Source organism: Danio aesculapii, chromosome 2, assembly GCF_903798145.1.
Source record: "Danio aesculapii chromosome 2, fDanAes4.1, whole genome shotgun sequence".
Classification (NCBI taxonomy): Eukaryota; Metazoa; Chordata; class Actinopteri; order Cypriniformes; family Danionidae; genus Danio; species Danio aesculapii.
Window position 1 is genome coordinate 7102850 of NC_079436.1, and position 25414 is coordinate 7128263.

The 25414-nt window shown below is 41.1% G+C and overlaps 1 protein-coding gene across 1 annotated transcript in view; it reads left to right on the forward strand.

Annotated features, from left to right (window-relative positions):
• LOC130234501 (phospholipid scramblase 2) overlaps positions 1 to 25414 on the forward strand; it is a 48742-nt gene that overhangs the window by 12092 nt on the left and 11236 nt on the right. Inside the window, exons 2-8 of the mRNA XM_056464720.1 lie at positions 1929 to 1983; positions 5793 to 5849; positions 6357 to 6442; positions 16046 to 16088; positions 16169 to 16389; positions 16512 to 16673; positions 20532 to 20693. Coding sequence (XP_056320695.1) covers positions 1929 to 1983; positions 5793 to 5849; positions 6357 to 6442; positions 16046 to 16088; positions 16169 to 16389; positions 16512 to 16673; positions 20532 to 20693 — 786 coding nt within the window. The remainder of the gene's footprint in view (positions 1 to 1928; positions 1984 to 5792; positions 5850 to 6356; positions 6443 to 16045; positions 16089 to 16168; positions 16390 to 16511; positions 16674 to 20531; positions 20694 to 25414) is intronic.

Below are 25414 nucleotides of genomic sequence, written 5' to 3' on the forward strand. Positions count from 1 at the left end.
CATTTTAGTAATTCACCATTTTTTTCCATTTATTCATTTTCTTTTCGGCTTAGTCCCTTTATTAATCCGCGGTCGCCACAGCGGAATGAATCGCCAAGTTATCCAGCACATGTTTTACGCAGCGGATGCCTTTCCAGCCGCAACCCATCTCTGGGAAACATCCATACAGACTCACTCACACTCATACACTACGGACAATTTAGCCTACCCAGTTCACCTGTACCCCATGTCTTTGGACTGTGGGGGAAACCAGAGCACCCAGAGGAAAGCCATGCGAATGCAGGGAGAACGTGCAAACTCCACACAGAAACGCCAAATGACCCAGCCAAGGCTCGAACCAGCGACCTTCTTGCTGTTAGGTGACAGCACTACCTACTGCACCACTGCGTCGCCCTTCTGTTTGTTTATGATTATTAATTGCATAATTTGACAAAAGTGATGTTTTTGTTTTAAGTGACATTTTATTGTTTTATTAAGGTAACAAGGTAGGTTGTACTCCACTTCGCTTCCTGCCCATCCCCTTAAACCACAACTGTATTCACAATCCGGCACAATCCAGGGTTGTTGTGCTTTATTGCTTAAATGCAGAAAGTGCTCATTCATTTGCAAAAACTCTACAGAGGTGACACATAGGGCCATATCATACTGGTTCAAAACTTGTGTGGCATGATTTTTTTTGCATTTTTTTGAGCTCAATCCCAATTTTCATGTTTTGCACCAGGTTGTTTAAATGGCAAATCTATTTGCACCAATTTGTGGACTCATGGGTGGGCTGGTCTATAAAGTAAGTGTGTTAAGGTGCATTGTTGGCGGTTGCTATTTTGAAGAACTGATATAGACCGCGCCATTGACCATCCAAAAGCAGGTCTAAAGTCCGCGTTAGTTATGCATCTATGTGGGTTCAAACGCTTACAAATTGCTTAAAACACACAGGATGTACAGCAATACACAAATATCTTTACATATGAAACAATATCAAGGATTAAATGCTACAAAAATTGTATTTTCTACATAAATATAAAAACCACTGCATCCATGCCTTTTTCATGCCTCCATGCCTTTTTGCAGTTCATTCATGACAATTTGCATAATGTTATTTTTATTAGTATAATTTATTATATGCATATTTATATTTGTTTTAATAAAAACAAGTTTAGATTTGTCCACCTGTTGAGTTTTGGAGACGGATGTGTCACTATATGGGCATAAGAGTTAAACGTGTGTTTGGATATGTGTTTGATGACTACACTTTATGTACTATAACTATACGTTATCATTGTTCATTTGTTTGTTTGCTGGAAATTAAAACTGAATTTAGAAATAGTTAAAAAAAAATCTTTGCACATAACAAACTAAATTAAATATGTAAGCTAATGGATGTCTTCAGTGGAGTGCATGCAACGAAAGTAAAGAGAAAGTAAAGAGGCTGAATGGAGGAGGCTTGTTTATCCTTGCGCTGCAGATGATCTGTTTAACTCTTTTCTCGCTAGTGAAGCGTTCAGTTTTTCCACTTACAAAGTCCACCATGTAAATAGCAAATGCACCATGGCAACTGACTCAAAGGGAATGTGAGATGAGACTCGGATTGGTTTAAAGCACGTTATGCTCAAAACACACCCATAACTTATTAGGAGAATAAGCACAACCCTGTTAGACCATGCGTCAGGTAGCAGAGTGTATTTAACATCCTTAAAATAGTTTTTGTGCCATGTGCTGTAGACTTTGTGCCTGGATCGTTAAAATAGAACCCATGAAGCTGCATTTGAAGTGGCATTTAGTCCATGCGTTTAAATTTGCACAGACTGTTTGATTAAGCTTAGATGTGATGTTCTCATGAACCTCATGTTCACTGTGTAAAAGTCTTTCTTTCTTTCTTTCTTTCTTTCTTTCTTTCTTTCTTTCTTTCTTTCTTTCTTTCTTTCTTTCTTTCAGGTCAGACAGAAGGTGTAAATGCTCCTGGAGTCAATGTGCCCTTGCCCCCTGGTGAGAGTTTAGCTACACTGTCAGCTATATATTTTTCCTATCCTAGCAAATGTATACTTGCATTTAATAATGTTTAAAGTAAAAATGTTATTTTGTGGGGTTAACCTTGTGAAAAAGACATACACATTACAAAGCATTCTTTTAAAAAGAACATTTGTTGTGGAAATCATGTACTGAATGAAGAGGTATTCTAGATTAAATTCATGTATAAGAAATAGTTTTAAGTAGGGGTGTAACAAATCATGGTTGATCTGTGATTCATAGGGATCACAACCCACAGTTCGGAACACCAGCCTGATCTTACGAGAAAACTTAAGTATTTTACGTTTTGTCAGTTTAGTGGCTAATTCGTACGAATTCATACGAGTTCAGTCGTACGAAATTGTACGATTTTAAAAATGAGGCGTAGCACCTAACCCCACCCCTAAACCCAACCGTCATTGGGGAATGAGCAACTCGTACTAAATTATACAAATTAGATCGTACGAATTCGTACGAATTAGCCACTAAATCAAAAAGTTACGAATTGCCGTGAGATTATGTTGGGAACACATGTGACCCATGGATTAATAATTTATTTTTACTGGTAGATTAATCCTAAATTTGTAATGATTGCTGAGAGAACACCTCTCTCGTCATTCAAATCATATGTATGAAAGCATTTAGGCTTTCCTGTAAAATATAATGATGACAGAAGAAGTGGTAGTAGGTTATTCGGGATGTGGTGGGTTATTAAAGGTGTTTCTGTCACTACTTGTTTAGCCTGCATTAATGTATTCAGTGTAAGCTGCACGATCACTCATTAAAAGATCAGGATCTCAACACCCATGCAACATCTATTATAAATTATGGTGATTTGCATATTTTTAATAATCTCAAATTGCTGCATTCAAATCTGTGTTTGAAAAAAACTCTGCAAAGATCAAGAAAGAAATTCAGTTTTTAGTCTTTTGAGTTAGTTATGAAGTTACAAACAGTCAAATAACACAGAAGTAGTGGAACAACAGTTAATAGTTTAAATAAACTGATGTTTATGGTAAAGGTTAAAATCACAGTCATATGCATTTAAAGGGCACCTATAGAAAAAAATCTACTTTTCAAGCTGTTTGGACAGACATATGTGCATGTATGGTGTATAGACCGTCATATTGGGGTGATATAAGCACACCCAGTGCTTTTTTTTCAATTTAACAACATAAAAAAACGGTGGACCAATTGGAGCGGTTTTCAAACCGACCGCAACTTTACATAGGAGTGCGGTCCCCCCGCCCACCGATATTGATTGACAGGCGCGTCATCATATCCTCAGTTTGTTGATTCACGCCCGCCATTTTCAGCATGAGTCGAAGCGATATCACTAAAGGAACACCCTAACTCTATTTTTAGATGCAAGGCTCATTGGGCTCAACACAAGATCAATATTCTCCACATTATCGCTCTAATCGGAATTATTGGTTGTATCTTTAGGTAGGTTTGCAAACACGTGTACTTCTTATTGAGTCTACCTTATACTTCAGCCGTTTGCATTTCTCGCGATCCCAGAAGCTCCCTGTGATCTTAACTAGCATGCGTTTAAGAATTCTAAACATAGGTTTCTATCAGGGTACACTCAAGTCGACGGCTGGGCGCCGCGGACCGCTGCAGAAACCTATGTATAGAATTCAAAAATGCGTGGCGCGACGATTCGGGACACTTCATGTTTCTGCCGCGCCACAGAGAGTGTCTGGTGTGCCGTGTCGTGGCTTCGAGCGGCGCATCCGGTGCCTCAGTCAAAGTTAATTCAGTGTGCGTGGTTATTAGTTCCTGTGTACAAGCTCGGCACTTGAAACTAGCACACAGTTGGCTGTAAAACTGTACAAAGACACAAATGATTTTGTACTCTCCGCTTGGTCTGTGTCAGAGTCGTACATGTACGACTGATTGCTGAACCTCTCACTCCTGCTCCTTCTCTCAGTCTGCCTGTCTCTGTTGCAAACGCAGAGCGGGTGAGCTCATGGCTCCGCCCCCTTGTTACGTTGGGTGGGAAGCCGAAACTAATCTACATGTGAAGCAACACACCCCTAAATCAGCGAACTGTGGACACGCCCCCAACATGACACTTTTTAACACATTATAATAAAAAAATCTGAATTGTGTTTTAAACTGAACCTAAACTGGCACACTCAGAAGAACCATAATATTAATATTAAATCATAAAAAAGAGGTAAACTATGTGCCCTTTAACTTAATGCTCAAAAATTAAAGTTGTAGGCAGCAATTACCCCAAAAATCATTTAACGAAAAGGTGGCGACAATCAGCCATCAAAAATATGCCACTGAATAATTCTTAAAAACTGATACATCTAGTAATGAAACATGAAGTTTTATGAGTGAATAACTGAATAATTTAGTGAAAATTAGACTAAAAACAAATATGAGTTGTACATATTAAAATGTTAGATTTCTACATTTAGCGTTATCAGCAACAGTAGTAGTAACAGTAAATATATCACAGTACTTAATATTTTATAATTTATTTTTATTCAGCTGATTAATTCTTCATTTTATTTGTAATAAAATTAGAGGTTCTAAGTTCTGTTTGTTAAAACCAAAAGTTTCTCGCAGGGCTGTTTCTGTAATAAATAGAAAGCAAATTACATTTGTATCTTCCCAACACAATCTCACGGCAATTCGTAACTTTTTGATTTAGTGGCTAATTCGTACGAATTCGTACGATCTAATTGGTACAATTTAGTACAATTTGCTCATCCGCCAATGACGGTTGGGTTTAGGGGTGGGGTTAGGTGCCACGCCTCCTTTTTAAATTCGTACAATTTCGTACGACTGAACTCGTACGAATTTGTACGAATTAGCCACTAAACTGTCAAAACGTAAAATACTTACGTTTTCTCGTGAGATCAGGCTGATTCTCCCCTTTTTGGCTCATCTGAAAAATGGTCCAATCCGTGACTAAAAAAACCCTAATGTGATCCGAATCGTGAGGTTTGTGATCTGTTACACCACTAGTTTTAAGCAGAAGTACATATTAATCTGTTTTTAAGTTACAATTATTAAAACATAATACTTTTTAAAATGTAATTTAAAGAGTATTCTGAGTTGCATGTTATAAATGTATAACTGTATTAAGCAATGGAATCATTATAGGGCCTTTTTAAATAATGTTTTTATTGTATTTTGTATTGTTTTACTTTAAGATCTGAGGTGTACTATTGATACACTTTAATATAATTAAGCAGAACTTTTTATTCATTGTTTATAAGCATACATATAGGCAGGGCCAGACAGAATCTGCGGACAGTTTTTGCTATTTCTGCGCAGAATTTTGTGAAAAATCTGCGGATTTATGCGGAATGATTTTGGGAGTATCATAACTAAAAACTTAATATATGAAAATAAACAATTATATGTTTTTAATTTATTTAATTAAATAAATAACTCAATTATTTAATGTTAACAATGCAAATCCAATTAGATCCACTTATTTGGTGAACAAAACTATCATATAATAAAAGACATAAAATATTACTTTACAAACTGTATTGCAAACAAATCACATGAACATTTTTCATATTGGTCAATAATATTACTGCAATTAATTTAACAACTGAATAAATATACATTTACAGGTAAATAAAGAGATTCAACAATTGGCAAAAAATCTGCGAAAATCTTCTTCGTGAACTACATACTGGTCTATCATCCCATAACAAATTTTTAAAAAATGTATTATCTTGATGTTGAATGTAAACTAAACCATTGCACTTGCAGCTATCTGATCATCAGTTTATCAAATTCTCTTTCTTTCATAGTGTATACGATTGGTCCTCATCCTGGTGTAAATGAGGTTTACACTACACCACCAACAGGTAAAAGATGAATCTGCAAATACTGAGGTCAAACATTTTTATTTATTTATTTATTTATTTATTTATTTATTTATTTATTTATTTATTTATTTATTTATCATTTATTTAAGTTTTTTTATTGTTTTCTTCTGGTTTATGACAAAACAATACCCACACAGGTCACACTTTATTTTGATGGTCCGTTTGTTGAATTTAAGTTACATTGCATCTACATGCTAACTAATTCTCATTAGATTATAAGTAGACTGTTAGGTTGGGGTTAGGGTTGGTGTAAATCGACATGTACTGCAAAGCTTCTTAAAGTCAGTTAAATGAGCAGCAGCATTAACAGATATTAAACAGACAGTTTACTAATACTCAAATGGACCATCAAAATAAAGTTTTAACCAAACACATTACAAATGATCCCTGGTAGGCCTACTAAATGTAAAGCCAAGATTTTTTTTGAATTTAATTTAAGAATAATATGCTGGTAGAGTATTATACTAAACGCATTCTCTGCTGTAGGTTATGTGGCACCTCAGGTTCCGGCGATCATGCCAGTCCTGGACAGACCTATGGGCTGTCCTGTTGGTCTAGAGTACCTCACCCAGGTGATTAACAGTATGAATCATGGTTTCAGTGAAGTGAGCAGTTCATCTCTCACAATTTATCATTCACATTCACTATATTCATATACATATACAGTTGAAGTCAGAATTATTAAACCCCATTAAAGGAGAGAAGATTTTATCAACACATTTCTAAACATAATAGTTTTAAAAACTCCTTTCTAATAACTGATTTATTTTATCTTCTCCATGATGACAGTAAATAATATTTTACTAGATATTTTTCAAGACTCTTATATACAGCTTAAAGTGACATTTAAAGGCTTAACTAGGTTAATTAGGTTAACTAGGCAGTAGAGGGTAATTAGGCAAGTTATTGTATAATGATGGTTTGTTCTGTTGACTATCAAAAATAATAAAGCTTAAAGGGACAAAAAATTTGACCTTAAAATGTTTTTTTTTAAATTCTAGCTGAAACAAAACAAATAAGAGGTTCTCCAGAAGACAAAAATTTTATCAGACATATGGTGAAAATTTCCTTGTTGTGTTAAACATCATTTGTGAAATATTTAAAAAAAGAAAAAAAAATCATTTTTACATTTGACAACTTTCTGACAACTTGTGTTTTATTAAGTGACCTTTAGTGGCACTTTTAGTTGTTATTCTAAATCATGGTACAAAAACAATTGACAAGCTGCCAGTTACTTTTCTGTTATTTTTTATGGACATATTTTAGTAAGTATTATTTCTCAAATCTTTTACAAGTGCGAAAATCAGTCCAAGGCACTCGAAAAATGTGGAAAAATATTAAAAAGCCTTTATTCACGTGGCTAATCCTTAAAAACCTATTCGTTTTGGCAAAGAACTGCATAGGTTTTTTTTAGGATTAGCCATGTGAATAAAATCTTTTAAATATTTTTTTCCACATTTTTCAAGTGCCTTGGACTGATTTTTGCTGTTTATTCTGACGAATCCCTTAGCCAAAGAGCATTGACACATTATTTAAGCTACCCCTGAGCACTTTATGTTTGATTTTGGATTAATATACAATGTACTTATTTATAAATGACGGATATGTCAATTAAAATTGTAGTTCAGTTTTCAACATCAGTTAGTTAGTTAGTTAGTTTATTTGTATAGCACATTTTTTAAAACACAATGTTGCTCAAAGTGCTGAACAATTCAAACATAAGGCAAACCCCTCAACATTAAAAAGGCTCAAATTCTACAGAATAAAGATGCAATATCAGAAGCTTTTAAAAACAGATAGAGTAGAAGCATGCATAATGAGGGGTGGAAGCCCATTCCAGAGTTTTGGGCTGAAAACATCAAAAGCCCGATCCCCACCTTGCTTACACCGCGACCTTGGTACAGAAAGAATAAACTGATCAGAAAACCTTAGTGACCTACCAGGATTGTGTACATGTAGGAGGTCTGATGGTGCCAGACCATTTAAGGATTTAAAAACAAAAATTAATCATTTAAAATCAATCCGTGACCTAACAGGCAGCCAGCCCAGAGAAGAAAGAACTGTATGTGCTCATACTTGCGAGTCCCTGTCCGAAGTCTAGCAGCCACATTTTGGACTAATTGCATTCTATTCAGGGCATTTTGACTAATACCCACATACTAAGGTCCCTATCATACACCCGGCGCAATAGGGCGCAAGACGTGTTTTCATGACGTGTTGCTAGTTTCAGACCAACGCAACCTTAATTTTACCATTTTCCGCCATGTTTTTTAAATAGCAAATCCATTTTCGCCACTTTGTGGACTCCTGGGTGTTCTGGTCTGGAAAAAAGGTGTGTTAAGGCGCATCATTGGCGCGTTGCTATTTTGAGGAACTAAAATAGACTGAGCAATAGACCAGTTGAAAGTAGGTCTAAAGTCCCGCACAGAGCGCGTCAGTTGTGCACCTCGCTTAAACATTGCTTAAAAGACGCAGGATGTAAAGCAATACAAAAATCTCTTTACAAATGAAAAAGAAATAAAGGAATAAAATATTTTAAAAATTATTATTTTCTACATGAATATAAAAACCATACCTCCATGCCTTCTTAACCTTGGGAGCTTTTTTCAGTTTATTCACGACAACTTGCTTTAGTATGATGTTATTATTATCATTAGTGTTATTTATTACATGCATATTTATATTTGTTTTATTAAAAAACAAGCTTAGATTTGTCCACCTGTCAGGTTTTGGAACATATGGGGCATAGGACGTGTCTTTGATTATAACTCAGTTTTTTGACCACACTTTGTTATTTTTGCTCATTTATTTGTTTGTTGGAAATTAGAACTGAATTTAGAAATAGTTTTGAAACAAATCTTTGCGCTTAACAAACTAAATTAATTATGTAGGCTAATGGATATCTTCAGTGGAGTGCGTGCAACACTGTTTCCTTATCCACGAAAGAGAGAAAGTGAAAGTAAAGACTGAATGGAAGAGGCTCATTCTTTATCCTTGCGCTGCAGATGGTCTGTTTAACTGTTTTCCTAACTGTTTTGAAATGTTCAGCAAATGTGCCATGGAGCGATGCAACTGACTCCTAAAGGGAATGGGAGATAAGACTGATTGATTTATTCTCAAAACACACCTATAACTCATTAAGAAAATAAGCTCAACCCTGTTAGACCATGCGCCGTGGTACTCCATCCTTAAAATAGCAAAAGTGGATTCGGCCCTTAATGCTTTTGCGCACTGCGCTTCAGACTTTGCGCTTAGACCGTTAAAATAGAGCCCAAAGAGTTGTAATAGTCAAGTCTTCCCAAAATAAAAGCAGAGATCACCTTCTCAAGGTCATTAAAAGAGAGAAGCAACTTCACTTTTGCCACAAGTCGTAAATGGAAAAAAATGGATTTAACAACTGAATTTACCTGTTTGTTAAATTTCAGATCGCTATCAAACTGAAACCCTAGGTTTCTAAAAACAGGTTTTTGATAGGTTGATAGCTATCCAAAATCTAATATTGAGGGGCTGGATCCCCAACACAGACCAGTTCAGTTTTTTCCTCATTGAAATGTAAAACTTTTGACGACAGCCAGGTCCTAACCTCGATTAGACATCTTAGAAGGGAGTCAAGGCCATTTTTATCCTTATTTTTAAGAGGGACATGAACCTGAATGTCGTCAGCAAATATAATATCAAAAATTTACAACAACAAGCAAGTTCCAACAAGACAATTTAAAAGCACGAATGAACAGAAATCAATGTAAATCACAAAATACAAAACACTTACACCCCTAATTTGTCAGGATTAGGTAAACACACTCACACACGCACTCACACATGATGTGCAAGTTAGCATGTAAGCACATCTAGTTCTGTCAACCCGAGTCAAAAAGTTATTTATTTTTTGTAGAGGCAATTGATTCCATGTTTTTAAAGAATTTTCAATGTAGGACGTTATTAGTTGAAGTGTGTGGAATCAACTAATCTAAACTCCTACTCATTAAACCAACACACTGCTACTCTTGTTTTGTTTCGTTTTGTGTAGAAGGTTATTCTCTGTTTCTCTGCCAGTTCTTTTCCTGTGTTTAGTTCTTGATTTTCCGTTGATTTTCTGAGCTTCCTTGTTTATCTTCGTAGTTGCCCTTGTTTGTTGTCATGGTTATTCATTAGGTCCACCCTCTTCCTAACCAGCAGGTACTCTTTAAAATGTATGCACATGTTTGTTAGTTTTTTATATTGGGTGGTTGCACAGTCAGAGTCAAGTGATGGCCATAATTCCTTAGGAACTTTAGACATTGGACTTGAAGCAAACAGAAATTCACCCCATTTCATATGGGATGTCATGGATGGATGGTTAGGATTTCAACACCCAGTGGTGGTACGAGGACATTCTCCTGTTGGAACAAGTGATTATGGTGCATCTGTGCACGCAAAAGCTGCTACCTGGAAGAATTGTCCAGGACTACCTTCCAATGCCTGTAGGTTCTCATTAGCTCTTTAGAGTTCAGGCTGCATGATTTTAGCCCTGATTTTGACTCGCTGGTAGGTTTTGAGAAATCGTTGACAACTGCCTGAAATCACAAGCAAATCGGTGCTCCTTCACATGAGTAACAATCACAAAGTGAGAACTATCAAAGACGCGATCTGAGAGAATCACAGATGAGTCGCCAACATCTGTCAGATATTTGGCATGCTAATATCTGAAGCTGTCTGCCATTCAAATTACCTACAGCCAATGAGAGAGCAGCATCCAATAGTATGGGTATCTGCAGGCCAGGGGTAGGTTGGGGGAGAAGTTAAGTGCTTCTTTTGGTCTATTTGGACCCAAGAAATGGAAAAAAACTAGTGGTCATTTTGCAGAAGCACCTATGTCTGTTTGACGTATCAGCTGAGCAATATCTCAACTGGGTTGAATAATAAAAAAGTTTAAGAGAAATTGCTAATTTTCTTCAAAGGCCAGGTGAGCTAAATAAGTAGATTTTCTAGCACACTAAAAGCTTCTTTCTCATTATGTAGTTAACAAAAGATATACTATGTTACACCGTGTTGTTTTCATGTCTTCTCGCATGTGTTTGGTTGTGGACCGAGACAACATTTTCTGTGATTCTTTCTATTGTAAAGTCCAACAGTGTGAAACCCCCTGTCGCTGATCTATTCTACAGTGTAAATGCAGCACTGACAGAATGCTACCCCAGATAGTCATGCAGCGTGAAAACATCTGTGACAAGACTACTTTGAAAATCAAGCAGTCTGAACTTGGCATAAAGTTAGCATGCCAGTGCATGCCTAGGTCAGTCATGTTTCCACAGTCGCTTCCAGGGATTGATTGTGGCTTCCTTAAGGCTAACCTTGGGCTAAAGCGTGTGCATGGGACTTGGTGGAGTGAAAGCAAAGTTGAAGTTTACCTGAGCCAGCCCATTTCTCTAGTTTTGCAATCATGCACAAACATCTAGTGCATGCACAAACGAAATAAGGAACAGATTATACTGGTCTCCTGAGCATTTGGAAGAAGGCTGAAATGTGGATGTAACTGTTTGAATTGGGGTGTTCTTAAGGTGGGGTTTTTGTGCTGGGTCCATGGAGGGCATTTTTGTGTGCAGCCAAGTTTACCTACTCTAGGCATTACCTACTTTAACCCTGATGTAGCTAGCAATCTAGTGTTGTTTCGAGTCATCAAGTCCAGTCCAGTGTTGACTCCAGTCCTCGAGCCCAGTCAAGTGTTGGCTCCAGTCCCTGAGCCTACACCAGTGTTGTTTTCAGACCCCGAGCCCAGTCCAGTGTTGGCTCCAGTTCACGAGCCTAGTCCAGTGTGGGCTTTAGCCACAGAGCGCTCACCAGAGTGGGCTCCAACCCCGGAGCCCCTGCCAGTGATAGCTTCAACCCAAGAGTGGCTGGCAGTGATGATTTCTACTCCAGTGTTGGCACAACATAAGCTCCTCGCCCTGCTGGTCCCAGTTCTCGCAACAAGAAAGCTCCTCATCATACCAGCCCCAGTTCCTAGACCTGCTGACACCATCCAAGCTTCCAGCCCTGAAGGTCCCATATTAAACTTCAAGCCCACTGATTCCAGCCCAAACATCCAGTCATGCATATCCCAGCCTGGCTTCCATCTCAGTTGCCCCCCAGTTCTGGCATATAGTCTAACAGGGCCCAGTCTGGTGTCTAGCCCAGTTGCCTCCAGATCAGTTCCCAACCTAGCTTCCTTGACCTTACTCTACCTTGCCCCCACTCCCAAACGTATACTTGATGGCAGGAGGAAGTGCCTGTCCTATTCAGTTGATTCAGGTGTGTCTTAGTCTTTTGTTCCTTTTCCCACCTGATTTATTGTTTCTTATGTTCACCTGTGTTTTGATCCCCAGGACCTGTTTCAGTTTGATTAGTTTGTGTATTTAGTTTCTGTGTTACCTTTTGTTTGGTGTCTGGTCTCATGTTTCCCTTGGCCCAATGTCCCTCTATTTTTATCCCAAGTTTATGTGTATGTATTCCTATTTTTTAAATAAGTTTGTTTATAGTTTATCTTATATCTGCTCCTCGTTTATGTCTCCACCATTTGTAACGCTAACACGCTTTAGCTACTTATTTCCCATTTTTATATTACGAATCTTAAGGGATTGTAGAGAGCAAGGCTTTTGTATAGACTGTGGGTGTAGGGTAATTATTCCTTTGAACTGTAAACATCCCTTTATCTAGATGTTTTCAGAGTAAACAGATGTCTGGCACTTCCTGGGTATTAATGGGTATTCTGACCTCTGGCACTCTGGCGCATGTTTGGAGAGGGAACTGATAATTATTTGTTAGATATGTGTTTGATCCACCGCAGACTTTAGAGTGGTTATAGCATGCTTAAGATGAAGTATGTGCATAACCCTTGAGGTTTTAAAAAAATTTTGCATTTCTCAATAAAAGTGATTGCAGTGTAGTTGTATTTAGCTTTCATTATCATGTTAAACTATTGAATTAGAATCAGATGGTCAGAGAGCTTATTTTCAGACATCACAGCAGCATTTTGTAATACATGTCAAAAATACATTTGGTTAAATGGAAAGACATTGTTTCAGTGATATGTTGCACTTTAATAAGGAATAACTAAAGAAGGGCTGTTAGTTTGATAGAAGATAATGCATAACTACATGCATATAAAAATGAACACTTAAAATGGACAACACTTAAAGGAATAGTTCACCCAAAATGGAAACACTGCAATCATTTACTCACCTTTCACTTTTTCAAAATCTATTAGAGTTTTTTCTTCTGTTTTGAATAATGCTGGTTGCTGGTACCCATTGACTTTCATAGTAAATATTTTTTTTACTACTATATGGAAGTCAATAGGTGCCAATGATCATCCTGAGTAGAGTAAATGATTAGAAATTTTTTAGGTGAATTATCCCTTTAAATCAATAATGTCTGCCTGCAGACTTGCACATGCAAGCTGAGACATTTTACACTAACAGCGTTTTAGAACGAAAATGATTCACGTCCACAATGTCGTTTCACCTAGCGTTTCTGAACAGATCTCAGTCCACACTATACCCCTCAAAACGTACATTATGTGACCACACACACACTCTGGCATGCTCGGCAGTGTTTGCGCACGTCTGAGCTCCAGGCAGTCAGTGGGTGCTTTGAGCACAGAACCCCAGGTAAAAGCAGCACACGTCGTACAGTTCATCAAGGATATACCGCTGGATTTCATCACACTATAGCTATAACGTGACATTTAATTCATCTTGTCTCTATCTAACGACTCGTTGGTCTTTTAAATCTATTACTTGTTCTCTGGCTGAGCACAAAGATAAGTTAATATATTAAAGAGCCCCTATTATACATTAAAAGGCTCCTGTTTTGGTTTTAAAGGTCACCAACAACAGTCTAATTTGCATGCAAGGTCAAAAACACTTTCATGGTCTTATAATATGCATTTATTTTCACCTAATTATCCCAGCGACTCCTCCCATATAAATCGTTCAGCGATCAATTTGTTCCCAAAGCCCTCCTTAGCGCGAAGCTAATCTGCGCTGCTTGGACCGATGACCGCCTGTTGAGATCAACAATATTGAAGTAGTCAGAGCGCAGAGTGTATATGTGAGCAAACCTGCCAACACTCCTGCTTTTCCCGGGAGTCTCTCGTTTTTCAGACCCATCTCCAGCCACCCACTGATTTTGTTATTTATCCTGGAAAACTCCTGTAATTTCAACCAGCACCCCCCCATCACATAACCCCCTAATTCTACACATTTAACTAATTGCTTGCCTTTTTTTCCTAACATTGTATAAACTTATTGAACGCCACACTTTTATGATGCCCATTTTTGATTATTAAAATTAATATTCAGCAAAAGAAACAGGGTATGTTTCATATTTTCCAATAAAAATGAAAGGAGACAGCTATGTTAGGCTCCTTTTTGTTATAAATATGCATACACTGAAGATGACAGTCATATATATGTGGCTGCATGGCACCTCAACACTTTTGGTGTCTGTTAAGTTGGTAATATCAAAATGGAAATAGGCAGCTCTTTATATCATGTTTTCATTTTATTGTTAAGATAGTGAAACACCAAAGCCAGGGTGATTTACCCTGAATATTTACCCGATGTGTCCTCGGGAGTTTGTTTGATATTTGTAATTTGTAATTTATTTAATTTAACAGGGACAATGCTCATTAATAAACAGTCAGACTGTAAATAAGCCAGAGTTAGCCACAAGGGCTAATTTTCATCTGTTGCCCCCTGCCAGATTTTAAAAGGCAACCTAAAATCAAAAAAACATATCATCACACATACAAAAACAGTAAAGTTACATATGACAACAGGATAAGACATGTAATAAGAATTTCTTTAAATATATAAAAACTTGCAAAGTCTGAACTTACAAGGAAAGGACGCAAGACTGAACTTTGTGTAGTTAATATTGAGAAAAAGCCCCAATCAGATAGGCGAATGTCTGCAGCCATGCCTCCGTTTTCAGATGTCTCTGTTTTCCCTCATCCACACAGACACAAAGCAGCAGAATTTAAAAACAAAAACGGCCTCCTCTGCGTTTCCAAATCGCTTCGTTTTTGGAGCTTGAAAAATCCGGGGTAGTGTGGACTGAAGGCATAATCGTGGCAAAACTTATGCATTTTAAAACTAAAATACATTAGTGTAAACAGGGCCTCGGACATATACACTCAACAGAGCTAGTGACGTCACTGTGAGGGGTAAGGTTAGGGGGAGGGTTTGGTGTGCACATTAAAATCACTGCATGTAGTCTGCAGCCAGACCCTTCACCTTTAAATACCTCCAAGTCACTGATGCTAATCAAGGACCTGGTGGTTACAAACTATCTCACAAACCCTGTTTAACTGGTCTACTAACCTTACAGTTTTCCCTGATTTGCAAGATAGTGAGAAGATGTTCTAAAATAAATGAAAGACTCTGACAGCAGGTTGTCCAGATGATGGTCAAATTTGATTAGATTAGATTAGATTCAACGTTATTGTCATTACACATGTACAAGTACAAGGCAACGAAATGCAAGTAAAATGAACCCCCCCGACCGTACACAAACATCACAATTCCAGGGGAAGACGGGTCACAGGAGGTGGAACAGGAAATAAGATACATTTCAGGAGAGGGAGGCAAAAAAAAAATTCCCTCTCACCTTGCTCTTGAGTTAGAGCATGGACAAGAAATGGACAAGACTTTCAGTCATCAGTGATTTGATTTATAGAAAATTGCATATTTACAATGTCGCTAACTCATTCAAATCCCACAGAAAAGCTGAGAAGACATGATAATTGAGAGGTTGTCAATGTCCAACTGGATCAACAGAAGATTTTGAACTGATAGCCCACAGTTTAGTGACTAAACGTCTCATCAGCAGAGTGAATAAGCCAGTTTATAAAGGAAAATGGACCCCCTTTCAAATAGGAAAACAGATTAGTAGCTCCATGAAATATGAAATCACTGAAATAATGAAATGGACTGTCTAGAGTCCTGGTAAAAACCTGATTGGAAATGTCTGGTGGTTGAAGATTTAATGGAGTCAATCAAATCAGTTACCTCTACAGACTTAATTGTGGACATTTGTAGCCTTCAGAAATTGAAATAAGTTAATTTTGTTTTCTCTAATTTTGTTCTTCACTGTGTGTGAACATGAAACAAACACACTATATATCAAGATATAACAATACACCCTGCTTATCACAGGTTGACCAGCTTCTAGTTCATCAGAAAGTGGAACTAATGGAAGGTAATCCTTGTTCATTGATTGCTGTTGAAACACGTTTCAATCCATGGTATATGATCATAGATGTTCTCTTTCCCTTACAGTACTCATGGGATGGGAGACCAACAATCAATATGTGGTGAAAAACAGTTTAGGGCAGCAAGTGTTTTTTGCCGCTGAAGAGAGTCATTTTTGTAGTCGTATGTTTTGTGGATCTGTGCGTTCCTTCCTGCTTCATATCCAGGATAACATGGGACAGGAAGTCATGACTTTATCTCGTCCCCTTAAGTGCAGTAGTTGCTTCTTCCCTTGCTGTCTTCAAGAGGTACACCTCACAACACCACTATGCATGTTTTGATTCTTGTGCTTTGTACCCACATACAAAAATCATTCTAATTTCCCATATTTTTCTGTCTTACTATGTCAATAATGTCTTATATATTTCAGCTGGAGGTTCATAGCCCTTCAGGCAGCCCTCTTGGTTATGTAACACAAAGCTGGCATCCTTATCTGCCAAAGTTTATCATTCATAATGAGAGAAAAGAACCTGTTCTGAAGATTTTGGGACCATTTTGTGACTGCAAATGTTGTTCTGATGTTAATTTTGAGGTATGGTGCATCAATTATTCAATATAATATGATATTACAAGAGTAGCACTGTGATATGGCCAATGCTATCTCATGCCAATTAGTAACTTCTTAGTAAGTTGCTAATTTAGTGACGGTTGGGTCTATGGCTTGGGTTTGGGTGCATGCCTCCTTTTAAAAAATGTACATTTTTATGACTAAAATTGTATGAATTCTTATGAGTTAGTCACTGTAACAAAGTTAGATGGCAACCTGGCCATCGGGAAGAAGGAGGCAAAGAACTGATGAGTTTTTAAATAATTTATTTATGAAAAAATAAAACAACACCCGACACTCTAGGGCAGACGAATGGTTTTCTCTTCCACTCGGGTTAACTCCTAAACACTTGTCCTCCCTCTCAGCAGCGAGGGCATCTGGGCAACGTATACCTTCTTCTTCCAGGTTTTGCCACCACTGTAACAAAGTTAGATGGCCATCTGGCCATTGGGAAGAAGAAGAACCAACAAACTTTTAAATAATTTATTAATGTAAAAAATAAAACAAACAGATGGCAGCTCCACATGGAGATCCTATCAAACTGAAAGCAAAAGTAAAACATAAATTGTCCAGGCCTGGTCCTTTCTCATGTTCCCCTGCTGTCTCTCCTTCTTTTATAGTTCAGAGCTTCTCCATGGGACTCGAGTGCTGGTGTGCGGCACAGGTGCTTCTCAATGTCACTCAAGCACTGGCCTCATTTTGTTCCTACAGCTCTCGGACCCGCCCACTCACCACGATTTCCCACAGCCGCGAGACCTGGGAAACGGGGCGAGAGGAAAGAAGATGGAAAAAAATAAGGAGAGACAGTACACAGAGAGAGGGCAGACAGAGATAGGGGAGAGAGGTAAAAAAATTGGCGTTTGGTTCTCCAGACACGTTGCCATTCGGTCCTCAACCAGCTGAGAGATCTGACGCCGAGCTGGGATCCCCGTGAAGGAATCCATCCACCTGTCTGTCTTCTAGTGTCCGGTGACGGTTCCTCCGGCTGGCGACACTTCTTGTCTCCTGCTTCACTCCTGCTTGAGTGACAGTGAGTAGCACTTGTGCTCCACACCAGCCTCATTCCGTTCCGACGGCTCTCGGCCCTGCCCACTCGCCATGAGTTCCTACACCCGTGAGACCCTGGTAAATGGGGAGAGGGGAAAGGAGAGAAAAAGAGAAAAAAAGGAGAGACAGTTCTTCCGGCTGCTTCTCAAGCACCGGCCTCATTCCGTTCCCACAACTCTTGGCACCACCCACTCTCCACTGTCACTAAACTGACAAATAGTAAAATAGTTCTGTTTCCTCATGAGATATGGATGTATAAGCAGCACTGTTGTGATTTGTTTGTAGGTAATCACATCAGTGCTGATATACAGCCATATTGCAGTGCTGCTTGTGTGATATTGCATTTATACAACAGCAATCAATAAATCAACTTCTGTTAAAAATCATCAGATCAATCAACAAATCAACAGAGTTCTGTCTTGTCTGCATCCATGAATTCACCAACAATTACCCCATAAAAGCCAAAGCAAACACTAAATTACTATACAGTATAACTACATATAAAAATACGTGAGAGATGTGGTTTACCTTATTTTCTGTATAGGTTTCAAATGTCTGCTGAGGAAAGGAAAGTTTCCTTTGTGGAATTCCCAAATATATATCTTTAAATGAGTAGTTCACCCCAAAATGTAAATTACTCCATAATTTACTCATCCTCCAGCCATGGTCATTGTTCATGACTTCAGACAAACACATTGAAATGAATTTATTTTTTTTCCCTGCCGCTTCCATGATGTATAATGGTGTTGGGTAGGGGCCAAACTTTTAAAATTCCAAAGTGCATAAATCCATTGTAAAACTAACCCATACGCCACCAGGGCATTAGCAGATGTTTTATGAAGCGGATCGATATGCTTCTGTGGCATTTCTAATTTATAAATTATAAACTCAAATCACTCAAAAATCCATTATGTGGTTCATCAGCCACAGTGTTTGTCGAAATATAATACGTTTTACATCTGCTTGGCTATCAAAGAGTCTAGAACAGTGTTGATATCACGAGGAAATTTCAGCTCTCAAGCAATCAGATTCAACAACTAGAAATAAATTCAAGAGCAATAGAGTGGAGGAATTCTGACGTCAATTTGTATGAAAAAACCTGAAAGGATGTTTACATTTTAGCAGTTCCGGTTCCCTCGTCTCAAAGTCAATGGGTTTTTTTAATTGGAATTTTGTTTTAATCATTTAAATAAGGTCCTAAATAAGGTAATATACTTTCACGTTTTATTCTTTGACATAAAACACATAAGTTACATCTCACTCTTGATTTTTTCAAACCGGTTATGCGTCTTTAAAAAGACGGTTGCTATCAAGTTGCTAAATGGGACTACAGGTGATGTCGGAGACAATATACGTCATCGAGCTGAACTGGTCTGGAATGCAGCTCGCTTGTGTTGAGCATTTGCATCTGTCTGTTATATTTGTCTGTAGTATTTTCATGAGTAGTATTTGATAGTTTGTAGTATTTTTCTAATTGGGATTTCATATTGTGTGTAGATAATGCCTTTACTTGTAAAGACCGTCAAGACAGATTAATTTGTTGATCATTTATTTTAATTAAACTATATTATGGAGATACTGCTTATCAGTGCAGCCTGTCTCTTTCCTGCTCTCAGTAATGCAAACATGTGAATAAATGTGTAAAAAAATGCATATTTACATACATACATATTAACTGTCATTTTAACGTGATCGATTGATTTTTTCTTGTTTTTTTTCTTCATCTAAACACATTTAACTTTGTCATAACTGCAATATTTACACTCCTCCTTAAAATTGATAGCATAGGTCACTGTAAGGGCTGCTTTTCGCTGTACATCGAGACAAAAAAAAAAAAAAGAATATTGAATGTTGTTCTCTATCCATGATGGAACTTGCAATCATATAGACTTTTCCCTCACGCCTCATTTTGTCATCTGTTATTATGGTAAGCGGGCTGTTCGCACGCGAGCGATACAATTATTTAAATATGTCTTATGATAATACTATGTAGACACATTTATACATAGTTTTAAAATTTTACAATAATCGTAACGCAAAACAAAATGTATTTCCCACATAAATATATCCAAAAGGCACATAGGTTTATGTGTTTTTGCTTATTTATTTGTTTATACTATATAGCGTGCATTATAATACAATAAACAGAGAGATTAACTCTTTGTTATGGACTATATTTCTAAAAATAAGCTTGAAAAGTTGTCTGTAGCAGGGTGGTGCTGACGTCACAGGCGAGCACCCCGAAACATTGTAGTTCGTTTATAGCCTAATGTTAGCTTTTCAATTCTTGCGTTTACATTTAAGATCCAAAAGAGTTTAAAGTTATATTTTCGTGTGAGGATTATCCGGTTGGACAAAACGTGTAAGTGTAATGAACTGTGTTTGAACACAGAGCTTATTATTTGCAATCTTCGAAAAGCCTATGGGAAAATCTTATAGGGATTTTATCGAGGGAACCAGTTTTATGCTAGCAACCTATTAGCCTACAAGGGGATGTCATAGTTCCTGCACTCTATTGAAAAAACAAAATTGTAAGGACACATCTACTTGATCAAATGTGACAGTGTAAATACATTTAGAATGTTTTAAAACATTGGTGTCAATTATTGTTTTTCAGTGCATCATATAATCTTGATTTCAGAATATTACTTTATTATTTATTATATAAAACATGTTATGTGCCCTGCCATGAATGTCATGTGTTTCAATTGGATTACAAATTAAATTGTTCACCGTTTTATGTGTCTATCTGATGCTCATCCAACATTCAAACTTCATATTCTTATTTGTTGTCAGGTGATGTCACTGGATGAGTCCTCAGTGATTGGTCGAATTAGCAAACAGTGGTCGGGATTTGAGGCAGAAGCTTTTACTGATGCAGACAACTTTGGCCTACAATTTCCAATGGATTTGGATGTGAAAATAAAAGCAGTTATATTGGGAGCCTGCTTTCTTATCGTAAGTAATATGGATTAAGTGCTCTGGATTAAGTACAAATAATATACATTTTCATGTATTTTTAAATCAGTAAAGCAGGTTACAAAGGATGACATTTTTAATTTAAAGGGAAGGTTCACTCAAAAATGAAAATGAACTCACCATTTACTTTCACTCCATTGGATTTAAACATGTATGAGTTTCTTTGTTTTCTTGAAAAAAAGATATTTTGAAGAATGCTGGTTGATGGCACTCATTGGCTTCTATTGTAGGAAAAAGTCAATGGATGTCATCAACTAGAATTCCCCTTCGGATGGGGAACTCCAATGCTATGTGGAAACTTCCACTATGGGGATTTCGTCAGAATCCAATCATCTGAAAGAGTATAAAAACGGGCCAATGAAATGCCAATGAGTTGGCAGCGTCAGCGTGCACAGCTGGCGTCAATGACAATCAGTCATGCTATAAAGACGCAGCCAGTGCCATGCTCGACATCCTTTCGCTTTCAGAGCCTTTCACGAAGCTTCTGAGAGAGTCTTTGAGGGTATCTCCAACCTGTGTCTACAGAGAGAGATCGAGAAGCAGCTTCTCCCGGTCCAGAGCGCGTATACGCAGTGGCAGATGGTCGAGCTGGGTATTTCTCCCTTGCCTGGCGTCCTTTGGGTCCGGTCCTCCAAGAGCGGTTTGTATATAGGAAAAAAGCTTTCCTAAAAGAGCAACACGGTCGTGCAGCGCGTCTTTTTCAAGACGTCACTCCGACCGTGCGTTTCTGGATGCGGTGGTTTCCTATCCCCGGATGATGGGCACGAGCACAGCGTTTCATGTCTGGGGGTCCAGCATGTTAATGCGGTGCTCGCGGGCAGTGCATGCCATCACTGATGTCATGTCTGTTGCGCAGTTAAGATCGCGGCTCGCTCTTGCAAAAGAGCCACCCACCCCAGTTGTCCCCCGCACTGCGGTTGGCACTCGGGCAGATCTGAGGGTTTCAGTGAGAGTAAATCCGCCGCCCCCGGGCCGTGGACCTCTCGCTCCTCCACGCGCTCCATCCAAGCTTCAGGTGAAGAGAAGCGCTCCGTCCTGGGATGGTCGCTCTCTCACCTGATGACACCGGGGGTCAGATGTCCATCGCTGCATCGGAGGATGGGCTGTCATTGTCTGATGAGGATGCGAGCCCGCTCGCTCCCTCCCTCCGGGGATGGAGAGCGCGGCGTTAGCATCTAAAAAGCAGACATGATGGCCGTGCTTTCTCGGGCTGCTTCGGCCGTGGGTCTGGTGATGGTTTATCCCCCAGCCCCGCGGCCGGACCGACTAGATGGGTGTATGTGGAGGATATAAGGAGGCAAGACCTTCAAAGCCTCCCGTCCCCTTCTTCCCGGAAGTGCACAGTAAGCTCACGCTGTCCTGAGGGCACTTTTTTCTGCCCGATCTGCGTGCGCTTCCATCCTCACCATCCTTGGAGGTTGGGCTGTCAAGGTCTGACGAGGATTCGAACCCGCTCGCTCCCTCCGGGACTTTGAGCGCGGCGTCGAATCCAGAAGCAGACTTTGCGGCTGTGCTTCCCCAGGCTGCTTCGGCCGTGGCTCTGGAGATGGTTTATCCCCCAGCTCCGCGGCCGGACCGATTAGAGGGGTGTGATGTGGAGGATGAAGGCGAGACCTTCTAAGCCTCCCCATCCCCTTCTTCCTGGTTGGGCACAGTAGGCTCACGCAGAGTGCTGCGTGCGCCTTCCCCCTCACCATGCACGCTATGGCCACCTACCAGCGCTACCAAGCGCAGGCGCTGGCCCGGCTGCGCGAGGATGGTTCTGACCCAGGACTGAGCATGCGCTCCGCACCGCAACCGACTATGCTCTTACAAAAAAAAAAAAAAAAAAGTCGGCTGTGTGTGCCCTGGGAAGGACGATGATCACATCCGTGATCCAGGAATGCCACCTCAGGCTAAACCTGGTGATGTGCGTGACGTTGACAAAGTTCGCTTTCTTAACTCACCCATATCCCAGGCTGGCCTGTTCGGCGACACTGGCGGTGAATTCGCCCAGGAATTCACGCCGGTGATAGAGCAGTCGGAGGCGATGGGCGAGGTCTCTATCGGCGGGATTGTATGACCGCTCCCCCCCGCCGAGCCATCCACATCCACTGCTTTTTCGCCGAGGACGCCCGCCCGCAGCTTTGTTTCGCCGCCCCCGCCTGCGCCTCCGGCCACGCGGCTGCGCCGAGCATCGCGCCGGCAACCAGCGTCCCCCGCCCAGGGCGCCGTTAAGTTCGGTAAAACGGACCGCGAAGCGTCCCTGAGGCGGGCCATCTGGGGAGGAGGGAATTTGCTCTTTCCCCGCTGGAGGGCGGGGCACGTTATTTAAAGGCGTAAAAAAAAAAAAAAAAAAAAAAACGCCATCAAAATCCTCAGTGAAAGAGCACTTTTCCCCTCCTCCGGATGTGACAGCCTGAACACTGCCAGTCTGGGACGCTATGCCTTCCAGCTTGCAGGATGGGTGCATTTCGCCAATGGCTCATGGAGCACGAGAGAACGGTCTCCTTTCTCTCCACTCCCAGCCCCTCTCCTGGAGTTTGAGTGCGAGACGAGAACATCTCCTCTCCTGCTCTCCTGTGGGACCCCAGCGCTCCCCGGATGAGCCCACTCACTCCACGCTGCCCCGCCGCTGGCACGTCAGCGATCGTGCGGGTGGGACCATTTGCGGGGGCTCTGCCTGCCTGGTTAGCGCGGGCCAGCCCATCGCAATGGCTCATCCATACGACCAGACTCGGCTATGCGATTCAGTTCGCTAAACGGCCTCCCAGGTTCACGGGCGACCAGGGTCAGTCCTGCGTCCGCCCCTGTCTTGCGAGAGGAGATTGCTGTCCTCCTGGCGAAGGATGCAATCGAGCCGGCCCTCCAGCCGAGATGGAGCGCGGGTTTTACAGCCCGCACTTCATCGTGCCCCAAAAAAAAAAAAAAAAAAAAAAAGCGGTGGGCTATGGCTAATCCTATATCTGCACATTTTGAACCGCTGCCTTCACAGGCTGCGCTTCGGAATGCTTACGCAGATGCGCATCACGCGATGCGTTCGTCCTCAGGATTGGTTTGCAGCAATAGATCTGAAGGACGCGTATTTTCATATCTCCACACTTCCACGCCACCGGCAGTTTCTGCGGTTTGCGTTTGAAGGTCGAGCATGGCAATACAAGGTCCTCCCCTTCGGGCTCTCTCTGTCTTCGCGAGTTTTCACCAAGCTCGCGGGGGGTGCCCTCGCGCCCCTTCGGCTCGCCGGCATCCGCACGCTCAATTATTTCGATGACTGGCTGATTTTTAGCCCACTCTCGGGAGCAATTGATTATGCACAGAGACAAGGTGCTCCGGCACCTCCGCCCGTTGGGGTTTCAGGTCAACCGAGAAAAGAGCAAGCTCGCCCCCGTGCAGAGCATCTCCTTTCTCGGGTTGGAGCTGGACTCGATCACTATGGAGGCGCGCCTCTCACGAGAGCGCGCCGAGGTAATGCTGAACTGTCTGAGAGAGTTCGACAGAAAAAAAAAAAGTGGTCCCCCTGAAATTATTTCAGAGGCTCCTGGGGCATATGGCATCCGTAGCCGCGGCCACGCCGCTCGGATTGCTCCATATGAGACCACTACAGCATTGGCTTCACGATCGGGTCCCCAGACGCGCATGGCACGCGGGCCCACACCGAGTGACTGTCACTGCGCTGTGTCACCGCACCCGCACCCCCTGGAAAGGACCCCTCCTTCCTACGGGCCAGTGTGCCCCTAGGTCAGGCGTCCAGGCAGGCTGTCGTTTCGGCAGATGCCTCCAGTATGGGGTGGGGGGGCCGTGTGTAGCGGGCATGCTGCTGCGGACCTGTGGAGGGGAACCCAGCTGCATTGGCATATCAACTGCCTAGAGCTGTTGGCAGTGTTTCTCGCTCTGCGCCGCTTTTTACCGGTGACTGAGGGGGCAACACGTGCTGGTCAGGACGGACAGCACGGCCGCGGTAGCGTATTCCATCCAGATGGGGGGGTATACGCTCCCGCTGCATGTCTCAGCTCGCTCGCCGTCTGCTCCTCTGGAGTCATACGCGGCTGAAGTCGCTGCTTGCTATTCACACCCCGGATGGGCTCAACCGTGCGGCCAACAGGCTCTCACGGCAGCTCCTTCCCCGGGAGAATGGCGACTCCACCCCGAGTCATGCGTAAGTATGCACTCCCCCCAGTGAGCCTACTCGCGCAGTTTCTGTGCAAGGTCAGGGAGGACGAGGGGCAGGTCTTGCTAGTTGCGCCCCTGGCCCAACCGGACCTGGATATCAGAACTCTCCCTCCTCGCGACACCCCCCCTGGCGAGTCCCTTTGAGAGAGGACCTACTCTCTCAGGGACAGGGCACCATCTGGCACCCTCGCTTAGTTCTGTGGAACCTCCACGTGGGGTCCATAAGACGCGACGAGGAAGACTTAGGTAACCTACCGGTGGCGGTGGTTAATACCATCACTCAGGCTAGTGCACCCTCTACGAGGCATGCCTACGCCCTGGAGTGGAGTCTATTCACTGAGTGGTGCGCTTCTCGCCGAGAAGACCCCCGATCTTGCCAGATCAGTGTTGTGCTTTCTTTCCTTCAGGACAGGTGGAGCGAAGGCTGTCGCGCTCCACACTGAGGGTTTACGTGGCCACCATCTCCGCTCATCATGATGCGTGGATGGCGGCACCGTGGGGAGGCATAACCTCATCATCCAGTTCCTCAGAGGTGCGAGGCGGATGTTTTC